At 38.6% G+C, this 18,534-nt stretch overlaps 1 protein-coding gene across 3 annotated transcripts in view; it reads right to left on the bottom strand.

Moving 5' to 3' along the window:
• Positions 1 to 15,546, bottom strand: part of TNPO1 (transportin 1) — a 98,920-nt gene extending 83,374 nt beyond the window's left edge. For all 3 annotated transcript variants that reach the window (XM_012462180.3, XM_012462181.2, XM_064376042.1), the window contains exon 1: positions 15,452 to 15,546. In XM_012462180.3, coding sequence (XP_012317603.1) covers positions 15,452 to 15,466 — 15 coding nt within the window. In that variant the 5' untranslated portion in view covers positions 15,467 to 15,546. The remainder of the gene's footprint in view (positions 1 to 15,451) is intronic.
• Between the last annotated feature and the right edge of the window lie 2,988 nt (positions 15,547 to 18,534).

Here is an 18,534-nt window from a genome sequence, read left to right as displayed (position 1 = left end):
CTACTAAATATGTAAAAGCCAAAAGCAAATGAAAATGAATTTTAGCTTAGAAAAGACGGCTTATATTCTGCTACAATGGTTGAGACTTCTGTAGAAGTTCTACAGACTTTCTCAATAATCTCAACGAAAATATGTTAAGTAAAAAACTAATTCATAAGAAAACCTCTACTGCAAAAATAAATAAATCTAAGATACTCATGTTAGAAACATCAATAGATTCTTCTTAATACATTTTTCTGCCTAAGAAAGCTAATATAGTAAGTAAGAAGGGATGGAAAGAACCTGAATGGTTGCAAATATCTTGACTAATAAGGCAATGGGATAATTCTGTGTGCCTGTTTGGTCTTTGAGGTAGATACCATTCATGACTATACACTTACAACTGGTAGACCTAAGAGTCTAAACTGATTCTTAGAAAAGAACATAAATTCATTTATTATAAACTCCCACATCCTGGAGTAGGGTTCAGAGACACAAAAAGAAAATCTGTCTTGAGTCACATGAAATAATACCTCATTAAAAAAAATAATTTCATGTAGGAACTGATCCATATTATTTACAGCTAATAAAAATACATAATCTTCAGTTAACTCTTGGTCATACATTCTTACAAGCATACTGTGCATCTTCTAGAAGGAAGGAACTCTAGCTATTAAATCAAAAGCAAACATTTCTTAAGTGCTTGTATGTGCAGGATATCACAGCTGGAAATTAACAATATGATAATAAAAATCTGAAATGAGAGGATGAACTCAGAAATTCCTAAGATTTCTTAACTTATTAATTTAAATTGTTTATTAAATTCAATAATTCAGTATGTGGGTAGGCATTTGATGAACTTGCTCAAAAACATTCAAGATGTTCAGGAGTTTGTATTTCCCTGAATCAGAATACAACAATTTTATCTAAAATTACAATTTTGCCCTAGCTGCTGAGCAATTTAAACTCTACGGGAATCACACTCCAGTGAGAGTGTGTGTTTTCTGCTTTACAAATAAAAATTGCCTGCCATGTACCTAACAAAAGTCTCTAGCCCATTAGGACATAAGGTTAAAACAAAGCTAGAATTTTTATTAGTGGCTTATCCTTTTTATGTCTCATCCTTTTATTTCTCTACTGACTCTTGAGCTTCACCATCAAATTCCTACATTAAATATTAAACTACCATACCACTCTCTTGATTCAGAGCTATTATCTATGCTAAAGACAGACTCCAGAAAAATCTCCTGCCTTTATAATCCCTTTATGGTTTTATTGTTTCTTATTTGGGCAGGGGTATCAGGCCAAGGGAAGGACGATGCAGACACTTAAACTCACAGCCACAAACTATCTAGAGCTAACAGCCCAGGATAACTGCATGGGGATTTAGGACCAACTGCCTTCCTCCAAGGGTCTTTAAGTCTTCAGTGCCAAGAAGAGCCAAAATAACATCAGAAAAAAAGAAGAGGCATCAAGAATCTGGGGCTCTAGTCTCAATTCTCTGCATTAAGAACAGCAAGCTGGGCAATCCTACACCAATCACATACTCTCATTTGGTTTATTTCCTTACCTATAAGGCAACTAAAGACCATGTTCCCTTCAGCTTCTAGAAGTAAAACATTTAGATAACTATAAATAATGAATCTAGTCATAATTCACATGTAAAAGCTGGCATTACTTCTTATACTTGCTACTGAAATTCTCCAAGCCATTCCTGTCCTTAAGGGAAACTTGTATTCAGCTCAATTGTTCAAGAGTTCTGGGTCTAAGTTACCTAAGTGAAAGCTACATGTCACTTGATTCTTTAAGCAAATACTTGGGCTCCTGTGAAAGAGCACAGTACTGTGGTAGCCTTAGATGACTTCTTGCAGAAGTCATATTCAATAGCAGGAACAATCTTTGGTTGAAAATGTCAGAGACAAATTTTCATCATAACTTGTGCTTCTATCCAACAGAAGTCTTTACTCGTTACCCCTCAAAACTGTGTAACAGAAAACTGTGTTCATCACTGAACCAAAAACCCAGTGGAGCATTCTAATGCCTATTCTGAAGCACTGTGGTTCCAATGTTTCACTCTTTAATGTTCTTTTCCTAAATTAAGTCTCACAATATTTTCGAATAAAGGTTTGACAGGCAGCATTTCAAGAGCTGAAACAAACTCTCTGAAAAACTCTTAAACCATGTCCATATACTACTAACTCAACCCTATCAAAAAAGAATCCAAGTTGTTTTACCTTTCTAAATGATCAGTACCAATAACTATGAAAACACATCATTTATGCCTAAGTCTGATAAATTTACATATAAAGTTTAAGAATCTTCACTTTTCTTGCTCTTCCTTCTGTCCTAATGTTTATTAGGATGAAGTACTAAACTGATCTACCATTATGAAGAGTTATAATACACATCCAGAAATTTTTTAATTATCCTTTTGAAATAATGATCATTGCAAATACCTCTCTGTCTAAAAAGACATGACAACAAATATAACATAAAACCCTAGACCAGATCAGGTACTGGTAGAAAAAAAATGCTACAAAAGATGTCGCTGGGACAACTGGCAAAACTGTACTGTGGGCTGTAAAAAATAAAATTTCCTGAATTTGCTCACTGTATGCAGTTTCATAAGAGAATATCCTGGCTCTCAGGATATGCACATTAAAGTATTAATGGCTAAAGAGGCACAGATATATGCAGGCTACTCTCAAATGTTCAAAAAAATGTGTGTGCGTGCGCACGTGCGTGCCTGTGTGTGTAGAGACAGCGAAGCAAACAAATGTAGCAAAATGTTAAAAACTGGTGAATCCAGGTAAAGAAAATATGGGAGTTTTCTGAATTATTTGTACTACTTTTCTGTAAGTTCAAAATTAATTTAAAATAATATCTTTAAAAACCAGCTTAGACTCTGTTCATCTCCCACAACTAAATTTCTCCACTCCCCTCTGTTCACAGAAACATCTCGAAAGTTGTAAATAGTCACTGTCTCCCATTGTACTCCACTCCACTGAGAGATTTCCACAGTGCCAAACCCAGCAATTTCTTCTTGGCCTCATCTTAATTTCTTCACAGATGAATGCAGATTACCACTCTTTCACCTCTTAATGGCACCACATCTCACTGGTTTTCCTCATATCTCACTGGCTACTCTTTGTCTCCTTTGCTGGTTCCCCTCAATATCCTAGACCCCCTTCTATTCTCTATCTATATAATCTCATCAGTCTGCAACATTAAAAGCACCCTGAATTCCAGACTCAAGAATCCAACATCTGACAAGACATATCTACTTGTTTGTCAAATGGGCATCTCAAACTGCTGGTTGAAACAAAACTATTTTATTTTATTTTATTTTTTAAGGCAGGGTCTCCCTCTGTTGCCCAGCTGGAGTACAGTGGCATGACCACAGATCACTGCAACCTTGACCTCCCAGGCTCAAGTAATCCTCTCACCTCAGCATCCTGAGTAGCTGGAACTACAGGTACACATCACCATGCCCAGGTAATTTTTTGTGGAGACAGGGTCTCCTTATGTTGCCTAGGCTTGAAACAAAACTCTTGATTCTCTTCTCCATCCCATTCCAATCTGCTCCTCCTTCAGTTGCCTAATATCACTAAATACCAGTAGTTTTCACCCAGTTGTTCAGGCCAATTATGTAGATCAGAAGCAATGATTCTTATTTCCCTTGATTTCCTTCATATCTCAAGGCTCTTAAAATACATCATCAAAATATAGTCTGAATCGACCACTTCTCACCCTCTTTGCTGTCCACCCTAGTCCATGGTCTAGGCAGATCTGCTCGCCTCCTCTTTTGTTCCCTCATAACCCATTCTCTGAGACAAAGCAGCAAAAATCATCTTATTAAATCTGTAATTAAATCATGTCTTCCCCCGCTCAAAATCTTCCAATGGTTTCTTATCACACAGAAAACCTTTTATCCTCATTACAGCCTACAAAGCTGTATCTAACCTGGGTGCCTGCCCATCTCTGAACTTATCTCCTAACAGTGTCCCCTTTTTCACTATGTTCGTCACACTGGTTATCTTACAGTCCCCAGATCACACTAAGCTTGTTCCCACCTAAGAGGCTTTACTTTTGCATGCTCTTTCCCCCATATTCACATTGCTCACTCCTTCCCCTCTTTCAGATTGACTGCTGGCCAAACAACACATATAAGAAAGGCAATGTCCTCTTCCTTTCCTCTCCATCCTTTACTTTCCATTTCCTCTCATTATTTTCTTATTATATATTTGCTTTTTCTTGTTGTTTCATTAAAAAAATCTTAAAGTGAAACATTGACATGTGACTGTTTCTCACTGCTAAACAAAAGAAAAGCAAATAATATATATGAAATTCAAGCTCCCTTCAACTATTGCCCTTAATCTTGGTCCCCTCTCCAGAAGTACTTTAGTATTCATTTGGTTATGTATACTTGTAGAGCTCTTCTCTATGCAATTAAATACACAGATACTGTAGAAACAAAAATTACACCTGTTCTATAACAAACTTCAAAATACACCTTATCTTTCCTAGTCATTATATATACATTTTGTTACTTATTGCAATGTATAGATCTATTGGTGAACACTTAACATAATTACCATTTAGGCTCTGTATCTGTATCTTGCTTCAGATACAAAAAAAATAAAACAAAGACCTTGTCCTCTTGGCACTTGTATTCTTGCAGAAGGAGGAGGAGGACAATAAACAGAATAAAATATATAGTGTAAACTTATTTTGAAAGCGCCAGAGAGCAAATATTTTTGGCTTTGCAGGTCACATATACGTGTCATGTATTTTTTTGCTTTGTTTTACAACTGTTTAAAAATGTAAAAACCATTCTTAGCTAATAGGATGTACAAAAACAGGCCAGAATCTCTTGGAGCTGTGGCTTGCTGACCCCTGATATAGTATGTTAGAAGGTGGTATGTTCTATATTTAAAAAAAAAAAAAAAAAGAATCCAGGATAAGAGGGGGTGGGGGAAGGGCAGGATAGAATATAGTATTAAATAGGGTGTTCATAGAAGGTAAGATCTGAGCAAAGACTTGGAGGTAAGGCCCTTGAGCCATGCAGACATGTGGAAGAAGCACATTTCAGAGAGTGGAGCCAGGTAAAGCAAGGTTCCTAAAGTAAGAACAGGACAGAACAGCAAGGAAGCCAGTGAGCAAGGGGAGGACAGTGATAACAGTAAATGAGGTCAGGAAGGTAAGGAGAAAGTGGAGTGGATTGGGCACATTATGTAGAGCCTCACAGGCCATGGTAAGGACCAGCTTTTCTCTGAGTGAATGAAAGGGAATGTCTTAGTCCATTCGGACTGCTATTATAAAATACCATAAACGAGATAGCTTATAAACAACAGAAATTGATTTCTTACTATTCCGTAGGATGGGAAGCCAAGATCAAGGCATATTCCATATCTGGTGAGGGCTGCTTTCTAGCTCACAGACTTCTTGCTGTGTCCTCAAGAGACAAAGGGCAAGGAATATCTCTAGGGCTTTTTTTTTTTTTTTTTTTTTTTTTTGAGATGGAGTCTTGCTCAGGCTGGAGTGCAGTGGCATGATCTTGGCTCATTGCAACTTCTACCTGCCAGGTTCAAGCAATTCTCCTGCTTCAGCCTCCCAAGTAGCTGGGACTACAGGTGCATACCACCATTCCCAGCTAATTTTTCATATATATATATTTTTTATTGCATTTTAGGTTTTGGGGTACATGTGAAAAACATGCAAGATTGTTGCATAGGTGCATACGTGGCAGTGTGATTTGCTGCCTTCCTCTCCTTCACCTATATGTGGCATTTCTCCCCATGCTATCTCTCCCCAACTCCCCACCCCCTGCTGTCCCCCAACTCCCCCCCAACAGACCCCAGTGTATAGTGCTCTCCTCCCTGTGTCCGTGTGTTCCCATTGTTCAACACCCGTCTATGAGTGAGAACATGCGGTATTTGATTTTGTGTTCTTGTGTCAGTTTGCTGAGAATGATGGTTTCCAGGTTCATCCATGTCCCTACAAAGGACACGAACCCATCGTTTTTGATGGCTCCATAATATTCTATGGTGTATATGTGCCACATTTTCCCTGTCCAGTCTATCATCGATGGGCATTTGGGTTGGTTCCAGGTCTTTGCTATTGTAAACTGTGCTGCAATGAACATTCGTGTGCATGTGTCCTTATAGTAGAACGATTTATAATCCTTTGGATATATACCCAGTAATGGGATTGCTGGGTCAAATGGAATTTCTATTTCTAGGTCCTTGAGGAATCGCCACACTGTCTTCCACAATGGTTGAACTAATTTACACTCCCACCAACAGTGTAAAAGTATTCCTATTTCTCCACATCCTCTCCAGCATCTGTTGTCTCCAGATTTTTTAATGATTGCTGTTCTAACTGGCGTGAGATGGTATCTCAATGTAGTTTTGATTTGCATTTCTCCAATGACCAGTGATGATGAGCATTTTTTCTTATGTTTGTTGGCCTCATGTATGTCTTCTTTTGTAAAGTATCTGTTCATATCCTTCGCCCACTTTTGAATGGGCTTGTTTGTTTTTTTCTTGTAAATCTGTTTTAGTTCGTTGTAAATTCTGGATATCAGCCCTTTGTCAGATGGCTAAGCTGCAAAAATTTTTTCCCATTCTGTTGGTTGCCGATTCACTCTAATGACTGTTTCTTTTGCCGTGCAGAAGCTGTGGAGTTTGATTAGGTCCCATTTAATTTTTCATATTTTTAATAGACACAGGGTTTCACCATGTTAGCCAGGATGGTCTCCTGATCTGCCTGCCTCGGCCTCCCGAAGTGCTGGGATTACAGGTGTGAGCCACTGCGCCTGGCCTCTAGGGCTTTTTAAAGGCACCAAATCTATTCATGAGGACTCCACTCCCATGACCTAGTGGCCCCCTAAAGGCCCCATTTTTCTAATTACCTTGGGAGTTAGGATTTCAACATATAAAGTTTGGGAGGACACATACATTCAGACCATAACAGGAGCCATTGCAGGAGAAGTGACAGGTATTGTCTTAATTTGCTAAAGGTTTATTCTGGCTACTGTATTGAAAAAATACTGTTGGGAGGGGCTAGGGCAGAAGGGGCAGTCCAGGTAGTAACCTATTACAGTAATTCAACAAGATATGATAGTAGTGGCTTGGACAAGGGTGGTGGCAGTGGGGGAGGTGGTGAAGCATAGTAGGATTTTGAATGTATTTTGATGATATAGAAAACAGATTGTCTTGAAAGAACAGATCTGAAGAGTAAAAGAAAAAGTGAAGCAAAAAAAAATAAGGCCAAGATTTTGGTCTGAGCTACAGGAGGATGAAGTTGCCACTGACAGAAATGGAGCAGTCTGTGGGTAAAGCAGGCATTGTGGAGGAAGTTTAGGAGTTTAGTTTTGGATATGTTGAGTTTGATGTCTACTATTAAACATTTAGGGGAGATGTTGAATAGGTAGTTGCATATATAAATCTGGAACTGGGGAGAGGGGCTAAATATCCAAACTTGGGTATTGTTGATATTTACATGGTTAAAGCCATGAGACTAAATGAGATTGTCAATAAAGTGAGCATAGATAGAAACACATAAACAAACAAACAAAAAGGATTACAACTTGGGCCTCTCCAATATTAAGAGGTCAGTGAAAATAAAGGAAAAAGAATACAAGGACCAGCACTGAGGCAGCAGATAACCAGGAATGTGTGATGTCCTGGAAGGCGAAGAAGAAATGGTTTCAACGCTAAGGGAAGCAAACAGCTGTGTCAAATGCTGCTGACAGGTCAAATATGATGAGAATTAATAACAGAGCATTTACCAATATGGGGGCTACTGAAGAACCAGAGGAGCTATTTCTGTGAGAGTGGTACAGACAAAGGCCTGACTAGAGTGGGTTTAACAGAGTACTAGAGGAGAGAACTTGGCAATAGCAAGTACAGACAACTATTTTGAGAAATACTGCTTCCAGAGGAAACAAAAAATTGGGGTAATGTGGTGAAGTGGGACAAGTTTTTCTTTTTTCTAAGAGGGGAGAAATAATAGCATATCTGTTTGCTGATAGAAATGATTTAATAAAGAGAACAAAATTGATGATGTAGAAGGAGAGAACCTAAAGCAGAGTCCTTGAGCAGATGAGAGATAATGGGGTCTAGTACAAAGGCAGACAAGAATATGAACAGTTAAACCAATGGGCAGGAAGGCAGCTATGTACTGAGCAGATGCTGTGTAGACCCTTTTACAAATAGAGTACCAGAGGTACATGGCGTGGTGGGAGTCTACGAAAGTTCTCTTCTGATTACTTCAATTTTCTTAGCAAAGTGGGAAGCAAGGTCATGAGCTGAAGATGAGGATGGGAAAAGAGATATAGAAGGTTTGGGAAAAATAAGACATGAAATAGTCATTTAGAAAAGTGAAGGAAGCAGACTAGGAAAATACAGTACAACCATAGGGCAGCATTAAGGACCCACTTGAGGTTTGTGGTCATGTGTGGTTTTTTTTCTGGCCATGCTCAGTTACATAGGGGCAAGTGCAAAAAAAAACCCCAGAGAGTTATAACTAAGGCTCTGGTTTTGCCAAACAAGCAAAGAGCAAGGAAGGGATCCAAAGAAGTGACTAAACTGATTAACCATAAAATTCAGATGAGTAAATTCCATGTAAAAGGAAGTGAAAACATCAAGAGGGTAAGGGGCAGGGGAACAGTAATAGGATCAATAGGTTGGAGATTCCACTGGGGTCAGAAGATGGTTGGGGCTGAGGCACTAGAAGTGAACTGCAAAAATAGGAAGAGGGGTAACAGAGCAGAATACATGAAATGGCAACTATGGTATGGAGTGACTGCAGTTATTGACAATGCACGAGAGTATCACTGTGGAATGAGTGGCTGACACAGCGTGGACGGGAAGAGCACTGGAAGAGTGGTCTAGGAAATGAGAGGCCAGGGTATTGGGTGGATCAGTTATGTATATTCTTATCAATTTCAATATAAAGACTGGAGAGAGGGACACTGAGCCTTTATGACATCATTCAAAACTGAAGATTATAGGGAGAAAGGAGGAAGCACAGTGTGAAAGAAGTAAGGAGATTAGTGGCAGGTATCTTTCCCACTTCTAGAAACAGTGAGGAAAGTTATGGAGCAAACAAACAAAAACAGCCACAACTGCACAGTGGAAGAGAGTCCAGTTTCCATTAGAGCAAGAAAGTAAAAACAACATCTAAGAATAGGTTGAGACTGGATTTTGCAATGATGGACAGTTAATTTCACAAGGCACAGTAGAAGGGTATGAAGAGTTGAAAAGGGATTTAAAAAAAGTGTAGACCCCAATCCAGCCTGGGCAAGAGAGCCAGACTCCTCTCAAAAAAAAAAAAAAAAAAGGTAGATCCAGGCTGGGCGTAGTGGCTCACGCCTGTAATCCCAGCACTTTGGGAGGCTGAGGTAGGTGGACTGCCTGAGCTCAGGAGTTCAAGACCAGCCTGGGAAACATGGTGAAATATCATTTTTACTAAAATACAAAAATTAGCTGGGCATGGCAGCGTGCGCTTGTAGTCCCAGCTACTTGGGAGGCTGAGGCAGGTGAATTGTTTGAACATGGGACGCAGAGGTTGCAGTGAGCCGAATTCACGCCACTGCACTCCAGCCTGGGTGACAGAGCGAGACTCTGTTTCAAAAAAAAAGTGTAGACCCATTTATGAATGGGATGCCAGAGATAAAATGTGACTGGAAGTCTGGAGGGTCTGTGGTTACTGACAAAGACTAATCCTAGCACATGTGACTCCTGATATTTTCATGTTTCTCTAAGAAATAAAAACCGCTGGGTCAAAGATGTTTTTACTTTAAAACAGCTGTATGGAGATATTCAATGTTATCCCTACAACCTTGTCAATACATACTAACAAAACTTTTTTCACTTCTGCCAGTATAATGAGAAAAAAAAATCACTGCTTTACTTTGCATTTTTCTACTGATGAGGGAAATCATTCTATGTTTACCTGCTAGTGGTATTTCCTCTTCTGTGGAATTTGCTCACTTAAAAAACTGAGTTGTTTTCCCTTTTACATTGATGGATAGTGCTTCAAAAATCTATTTTATTCTGCTCTTAATGATCCACACAAATCAATCTTCTAGATTTATTTCATATCTTTCAATGGCTCATGCTAGGGTGACATAAGGCTCAGTAGGTTCTCTCTTCCCCAAATCCCGCTGTACTATATATTAGAGTTTGTCTAACTAAGGCCCACTAGTCACATCTGGGAATACCATTGGTTTCATAACTGTTTTTGCATTACAGTGATAGAGTTGGTATAGGCCACAAAGTAGAAAACATTTGCTATCTGGCCCTTTACAGAAAGTTTGTGGACCCCTGCTCCATACTTTCCAGGGTCCCTGAACTGCTCAGAGTTCCAAGAACACAGCAGATCCTTATGTTTACTGACATTCTCACTGAAATGCTGTTCCTATTCCCAAAATGCTCCATACATTCCCCCTAATATATTCAAGGAAATCTATTACCGGCCTTTCTTGGTGTCTTTACAGATTTATATCATAAAGCTGTAAATACATTTATTGAACTTGTTTATTTACATACCTCTTTCTCCACTAGTATGTAAATCTCTTGACAAGAGATAATCCCAGCACTAATAAATGGGATACAAAGTTCTTCATGGTTTGCTGTCTCTCTCACCATTTCCTAGTTCTGCTATGCTCCAGCCAAAATATATATTTCATTTCATTAAATATTTTTCAAAAACATAATTTCTAATGGTAGCATAATAATCAATAGTTCTGTACTTTTATATTCATTTCTTTAAAAATGTTGGTGTATACTACCTAATTCTAATAATTTATTTCATTTATTTAGTATATTTATGATTTGCTGAAATACTTCTTTTCCTTAATTCCTTTCTTAGTAAAAACAAAAGTAGTGGAATCTTATCCTTTCCAGGATTAACTTTTTCATCTGTGGTAGAAACATATGCATCTAGGATTAAGGAGCTCCACTAATAAATTATTTTACTAATGGCTTCAGAGTCATCTATAAAATGTAATTCAAATGTGTGTGTGTGTATTTTTTTCCTCTAATTTTCAGTATAAATTTAACTTCCTACACCTTGTAGGCAGTTCTATTACCCTTATGGGAAACACATATCATTGTTTTGCTTATTTCCCCAGTGAAAACTTCATTTACTTTATCAGGAGTTTTACTAAATGTATATTTCAATTTAAGCACCTATGGGCCTTTTTATTTCTCTTACTCCCCAAATTTAAGCAAATTTGAGATTTCTTTGGTTTTCTCTCACCTATTTGTGCTGAGATCATTAAGCGTTGCACCCACAGAATTTGGTGCATTCACTTTAGAACCCAGTTTTACATATTCATTACCAATTATATCTCATCCAGGTAAGATTTTCTTTTTCTTTTTCTAAAATGTATGTGGAAAGTTAAGCCCTGTCTTGTTTAACTTTGCAACTTACCCATTATTCCCAACCCAGTTTAACTATCTTAAAAATGTGGTCTGTGATCTGTAGTTAGTTATAGTATAAAATTCTGAATATGTATATGATATAAAAGTATACAAATAAAAGAGCATGATGAGTTTTGCAGTCAAGCAGATTTAGATTCAGATTCAGGCTTGAACGCTCTGAGCCCTTACACAAGGTATTTACTTATCTATGCTTTGTTCTCTCATCACTAAAATGGAAGTAACTCCCATGTATAACACAGAGCCAACATGAGAATAATGTACATGAAAGTGACAATATAGGTTAAATGCCTAAAAATGATGTCTAGTACATTATAAGGAAAATGTTAATCCACTCTCTATTCCTCCAATCCCAAGCAACAGGAACAATAAACACTGTGTAGTCTTGATTTATTATATTAATAAGTTAATTACTAAATTCCCTTAAGTAAAAGTAATTTGGCAGTATGGACCATGAGCTTTGGATGTTTACTTTGACTCGATATTTTTGCTTTGGGGATTCTATCTTAATAATCTAAAATGCAGAAATTGATTTCTGTATGAGGATGTTCATTACAGTGTTTCTTATAACTTCAAAAAATTTAGAAACTGTTTAATAATGAGAAATTCACACAAACATGCAATCATTAAATATGCTGAAAAAATAACTCAATAGCATAAGAAAAATGCTTATGGTGCTAGATGAAAAAAGAAGAATACAAAATTATTCACATAGAAAAGTCTCAACTGTGAAAAAAATCCAATAAACTCAAAAAACATTGGAAGGAAATGCACCAAAGGGCTTACAGTAGTTACTACGTAGTACCGATATCTGTAATTTTTATTTGATGGTTTTCTATAGTTTTCTGAAATAATTAACAATGATAATGACATTGATGATAGCAGTTATTATTTATAGAACACTTAATACATGACAGCCTCAGTTTTTAGAGCTTATTCTTAAAATTTAATCCTCATAACATTTAATCCTCATAACATTATAAGATGAAAAAGTGAGATTAAATAACTTGCCCAAGGTCACACAGAAGGTGCCAAAATTTGAATATCAATAGTGTGGCTAAAGTGCCTGTTCTCTACACTGAAAAGTTTTGCTTTGTTTTAAAAAAGTAACCGTTAAAAAGGCATATATCAATCTCAACTTTATGGTCTCACAGTTATCAGCTTTTTTTCAGTGCTGAGTTGTAATATTTGCTCCGGCATGGAGTGCCTTTTTGGATTAAGACGTAACCACCATTCCTATATATTCTATTGACCCCAGAAAATTCCAAGACAACTTTGCCTCCCCATTTCCCATTTCAATATCTCATTTGAGCATTGAGACTCTAGAATTCTAACACTCTTACTTACTACAGCACCTGACAGTAGTACTTCAAAGGACCCTTCAAAACAACCCAATCAAACTTGCTTTTGAGAACTTCTCCTAACAGCTACGCATGTAACTACAAATCAGTTACCACTTGCTGCGGTTTGAATATGGTGTGTCTGTCCCTAACAAAATTCATGTTGAAATCTTATCATGATCTCGTGGACATGAATTAGCTCCCTGAGGGTGGATTGTTAGAAAGCCAGGCTCTCCCCTCAGATTCCCCCCAACCTTTGCCTAGGGGATTCCCCTTTGACCTTTTCTAGCATTTTATGATGCAGCACCACAAGCTGACCAGATGGCGGCGACATGCTTCTTGTACATCCCTGCCTGCAGAACCGTGAGCTAAATAATAAACCTCTTCTCTTTATAAATGACCCAGTCTCAGGTATTCTTTTACAGCAACACAATACGGATTAGGGCACCACTCTTGCAGACATCTGTCTTCCATCGTGAAGTTCATCCCTTGTACAGCCCAGAAGACTCCTTCACCTGCCAACACTCAACACATCTACCATGGCAATACAGCCAACTAAGAAAGATCCTCAACCTCCAGGGGAATTTCAGTGTTTCTGATCCTTCCTCTTTGAGGATGGCATTGTTCGCCATTGTTTTTATAAACCTCATTAGCTTCTTTGATTCTCTAAGCTTTCTCACCCTTTTGCTGGTAAACCACTGTTTTGAGGGGGGGAAGAGATCTTTTTGATACCAATATGTATTCAAATATCAGTATCAGGAAAAAATATCACAATTTATACCCTGGGCAACAAAAATAACTCCCCCACTTACTGCTGTGCTCCTCTCTGCAGTTTATACCTGATAAATTTATTTCATTACATCTGTCACTTGGTTTGACTTCCTTTATAACCAGGTTTCTTTTCTTAAAAAAATGTTTGCAGAATCCAACATGGTTAAAATTCAAGAAATTCTTCTAAATATAGGATGTTTACATTTCAATGTAATAGTTCATTTACAACATTTAGAAAAACTGAGTTCATGGAATGGCTTTAAAATTGTAAGTAGAAAAACTACAGTCATAAAAACAATGAATACAATAACAAGTGTTGATACTGGAAAAGCTCACAACTAGAATCACATATTTTTACAAAAATCTTATTCTGCTCACATTATATAATAGTAATAAAGCCATTGAGGGTTGAGGTAGAAGTGCAAAAAAGACTTTTATAGATATTTCAGTGAGAGGAATTTAATAATTCCTGACTAGGACAAAGATGCAATCACATCAAGGCTAATCCAGAGTGGAGACTCCTTTTAGGAAAAAGAGAACACTAGTACTTCATTAGGCTTACATTAAATTGCATGAAGAAAAAATCGTACTGCCAAACTAGTATACGTTTATGCATTGCATAGCTAGAGACTAAAAAAGAAATCCGCACCTTCCAACTATTATTTCCCTTTTGCAGTTGCTAATTCAATCTGGTACAGCCTTCTCTCTGAACGACTAGGGTACCAGTTAAGGTAAAGGTGGAAAACAGATCCTTTCCCAAAAAATGGAACTTCCCCCTTTTCCACTAAATATAGCTTCTTCGCCTCTCTCATATGAAAGCTTTGATGTAACAGGGAAACTTAAAATCCTGCAGGAACTTATGTTATTCTAAAAGTGAGTACGTCAGGACAGCCATTTTACAACCTTCATTTCCAAACACCTATTACACCATACATCTTGCAATTTTAAAAGTATATTTTCTTTAGGGTAAAAAAAATACCACTTACACAGTCATCATTTAAGTCATCACTGTTTCAGAGGACAGTTACTAAGCTTCTTAATACAGCTGTCAAAATCCATTTGTAGACAGCCTCCAATTTCAAATTTTTACATTTATCCCTACTGATAGACCAACCTAATTAGCAATTAAGATAACAGACCTAAACTGTAAGCAATCCTTGCAAAATCCAGTTGATATTTAAAATCAGTAAGCAACACGCGACCATTTTTAAAGAAAGTTATTCTGAAAATAGCTTGATTGTGGTGGCCGTTCTGCTCCTCAGCAGTTGTTCCCTGTTGCTTGTACGCATGGGAGTGGAGGTAGAAGTGAAAAACCCACAAGACCACGCAAAACCCGTACAGTCACAAACATTATGTAAACGTGTCGTGAGGCCCGAGGAGAAAGAACCGCTGGGAGAGAGATTGGCAAGCTGCATGTGAGGACGATGGGCTCTGTGAGCGCAGCCGGCAGATCAGGGCAGAGGGGCCCAGAGCGGGACAAAGACTGGCCCATCTCGGGCAGCGCCCGCCAGCGCCCAGAACCAGTGAGAGGCAGCCGTCCCGTGGCCGCTGACTGAAGCACTCAAGGGCCCTCAAACGCCACAGCTTAGGCGAGGCAAACGCTCCCCTGAGCATCACATCCTTCCCTTCCCGCCCCCTGTAACGGGCTCCCGCCGTCCCTAACGGGCTCCTCTGACACTTGAGGAGCTGCCATCGCCTGCCTTCTACCCGGGTCCCGCAGGGCGCCTGGGCCGGCAGCTGTTAGGGTTAGAACCGCGCCGCCGCTGCCTCCCTGCTTCAAACGGCCGGGCGAGCACCGAGAAAGCAGGCGAGCCCGGGTGTCTCTCCCATATACGCGTCACGCAGCTTCGAAGCTCCCAGCCTCCGCCCCCGCCCCTCCAGTCCGGGGCCGCGCTCCCTCACGCCACCTACCCGGTCCCACACCATCCCAGAGGCCTCGGGCGCTCGGGCCTTCGGCCGAAGCGGCGCTGCCTCCAGTCTGGGGCCTGAAATGGCTGCGGAACAAAGAGAATCTGGTCTCCACCGAGCGCCGGTCCGATTGGCCGGGGGGCGGAGCCCGTCGCGGGAACGTTCGGCGGCGGTCGCCTTGGCAACGACGGCCGCCTTGGCAACGACGGCGGGGCTGGGAAAACTGTAGCCTGGGTCGGCTAGGTCGGCTGGGCCCGCTGGCTTGCGGGCCTGCGTCCGGCAGCGCGCGGCCGTGTTTTCTAAGCGGGCTTGGTAGCTTCAGGCTTCGCCGACCTGGCGCAGGCCTCACAAGTGCTCGCACTCCCTGCGGCCGGCGAGCTGACCGTAGCCTCCGGGTCTCGCACGCGGCAGCTGCTGACGCTACCCGGCGCGGTAGGGTTGTGAGCAAAATGGCCCGCCAGTGTGGTTGCCCAGCCCAACTTCTGTACCCCAGCATGACCCCCCGAGTAACAGCCGTGCCCTGGGAGCCTGTTCAACACCGAACATGTCCCTCAATAACACAGTTCCAGCGTCGCTGGTAAAAAGCAGAAATGGCTTCGAAAGGTAGATGCGGGTAGATGGCTGCCTGCTTACTACGAGATAGGCTTTTGAGGTATGTTGTATCTGGCATATAAACTACTATGTAATCAAAATTCAGTGATTTATAAAATTTTTACGTCTCCACGTGTGCAATCCTATAAAGCTGTAGTTTCTTGCTCTTCGAAATAACAAGCCCTTCTCTCCCTAACCTGCCATCGTGAGAAATTAAAATATCCTCTATTTTCTGTACAGCAAATGATTCAAAATGGGAATGGTGGACGTTTTTATACCCAATTGCAACAACGGTAATGAGCTAAATATCAGTTCCCTTCCCCCAGATTGTTCATATATATAAAATTTACTGTATATAAATACTTAAAATTTGCATAGTTAGCTGGTTTTTATTTTCTAAGGTGATGATGCCGGTGATAATATTCCTCATATGATCAATGTGAGTAGAAGTACCAGCATTTCCAACTATCTTACTGGAACTGCCTTCCCATCTTAGTTTAGGTAAAATTACAGTACATAATACTAGAAAATGTCTGTAAATTTGTACTAAGATAATTCATTTGTTCATCTAAACATGTTAACAATTTTCATTTGAACTACAGTCATTTTTCAGGAACAACTAGTTTATATAACTTAAAATTTGAGACTAAAAGTACCATTTTGTTATCATTGGGAAATTGAACTTAGCAAGGGAAAATATTTTAAATAACTAAAATACTCATGATTTCAACGTGTTCTAACGTTAATTTGATAGTATTTGAGTAAACAGCCCCCCCAAATAGGAGTGGATTACTAAGAAAAAAATGTAATATAAACTTTCCTAAATGGTAGTTTATTGGCAGGAAAATATATCCAGAAAAAGTATATTTATCCAAATAACAAATGGCTTATTTCTGCATTTGGAAAGTTACATCATGGACTAGAATCTGTTCAAATCAGAGGTTGTGTAGTATTTGCATTCTACTTTGCTAAAGAAAAAACACAAATATTTCTAAAATCTAAAGGATTAGCAAATAATGACAGATATAAATACTACTGACTAAGCAATTAGTAGGAGTTCACCTGATTAATAGTTTGGAAATAATTGAAATGAAGAAAGAGTAACATATTATTTAGCATAAGGGGATTTACTGGCCAAAATATTTTGAAAGGAAAAAAAATGTTGATTATCAGATGCTGTAAAATTCAGATTAAGCAAATTAAATCTATTCTTTTGTAAAAATTAAAGTGAATGAAAATATTAATATAAAATAGTTCTGTGTTGAATAGAGATTCTTATACATGTGGCCTTTCTGTCTCTTCTCGGTCAAATTAAAAATACATGTTTTAAACAGTAAATCTTATCATTAACAAGAAATTATTAAAATGGTTTATTTTATTTTTTTTTTGCACAGTTTGTACATATAATAGCAGCTATCCAGGAATATTTTCTCTTTATACCTAAATATGCTCATATGGTAAAACTCTGAAGAATTATTGATAAGTTTTAAATGAAGTTAAAACTTATAAACTTTGTTTTTACCTTTGAAATATATTGTAGATACCTTATATTTTAAATTTCTGTATTAATTTTATTTTTTAAAAGTTTATTTTTTTATGGCTCACGCCTGTAATCCCAGCACTTTGGGAGGCCAAGGCGGGTGGATCACGAGGTCAAGAGATCAAGACCATCCTGGTCAACATGGTGAAACCCCGTCTCTACTAAAAATACAAAAAAGTAGCTGGGCATACAGGTCCTGAACCCAGGAGGCGGAGGTTGCGGTGAGCCGAGATCGCGCCATTGCACTCCAGCCTGGGAAACAAGAGCGAAACTCCGTCTCAAAAAAAAAAAAGTTTATTTTTTTAAATAAAATTTTAGTTTTTAAAAATAAAATTAATACAGAATTTTATTTTTCACCTAAAAAGGTGAAAAATTTACCAAGATAAAAATTTTAAAAAATGTTAGCAGTTACAAAATAGCATTTGAGGGAGAAAACATACCTATAAACTTTCACCTAGGAAGGACAAGATGCTTATTTTGTCAGGTATCAAAATAAGTGTGAAGCTTGCAGGCAGAGAAACTGTATGCAGATGCTGGCTTTACCACTTATGAACGCTTTTGGTTCAGTCTTTCTGAGCTTCACTTTCTTTTTTCTGAAACAAGATTAAATAAGATAAGTTATATAAAGAACTCATTAGCAGAGTATGGGGCAGGTTGTTAGAGGACGATGAATGAAAATATTACTAAATAAAGGTGTTTGAGAAGGAGGAATGGTTATTGAAAAAATAGGTCTGGAAGTTCAAAAATTGTTAAATAAATATCTTTAATAGGCAATTATTGCTGAGTATATAGAGACCTAATAAGATAAGTAATCTTTTAAATACAGGCAAGCTCAGAATAAAATAAGGCCAGGCACAGTGGCTCATGCCTGTAATCTCAGCACTTTGGGAGGCGGAGGTGGGCGGATCACCTGAGGTCAGGAGTTTGAGACCAGCCTGGCCAACATATGAAACCT

This window comes from Aotus nancymaae, unplaced genomic scaffold, assembly GCF_030222135.1.
Source record: "Aotus nancymaae isolate 86718 unplaced genomic scaffold, 86718_ANA_hifiasm-v0.15.2.pri h1tg000014l, whole genome shotgun sequence".
Lineage (NCBI taxonomy): Eukaryota > Metazoa > Chordata > Mammalia > Primates > Aotidae > Aotus > Aotus nancymaae.
The sequence above is the reverse complement of the archived record's forward strand: the minus strand, read 5'-3'. Positions and strand labels throughout refer to the sequence as shown.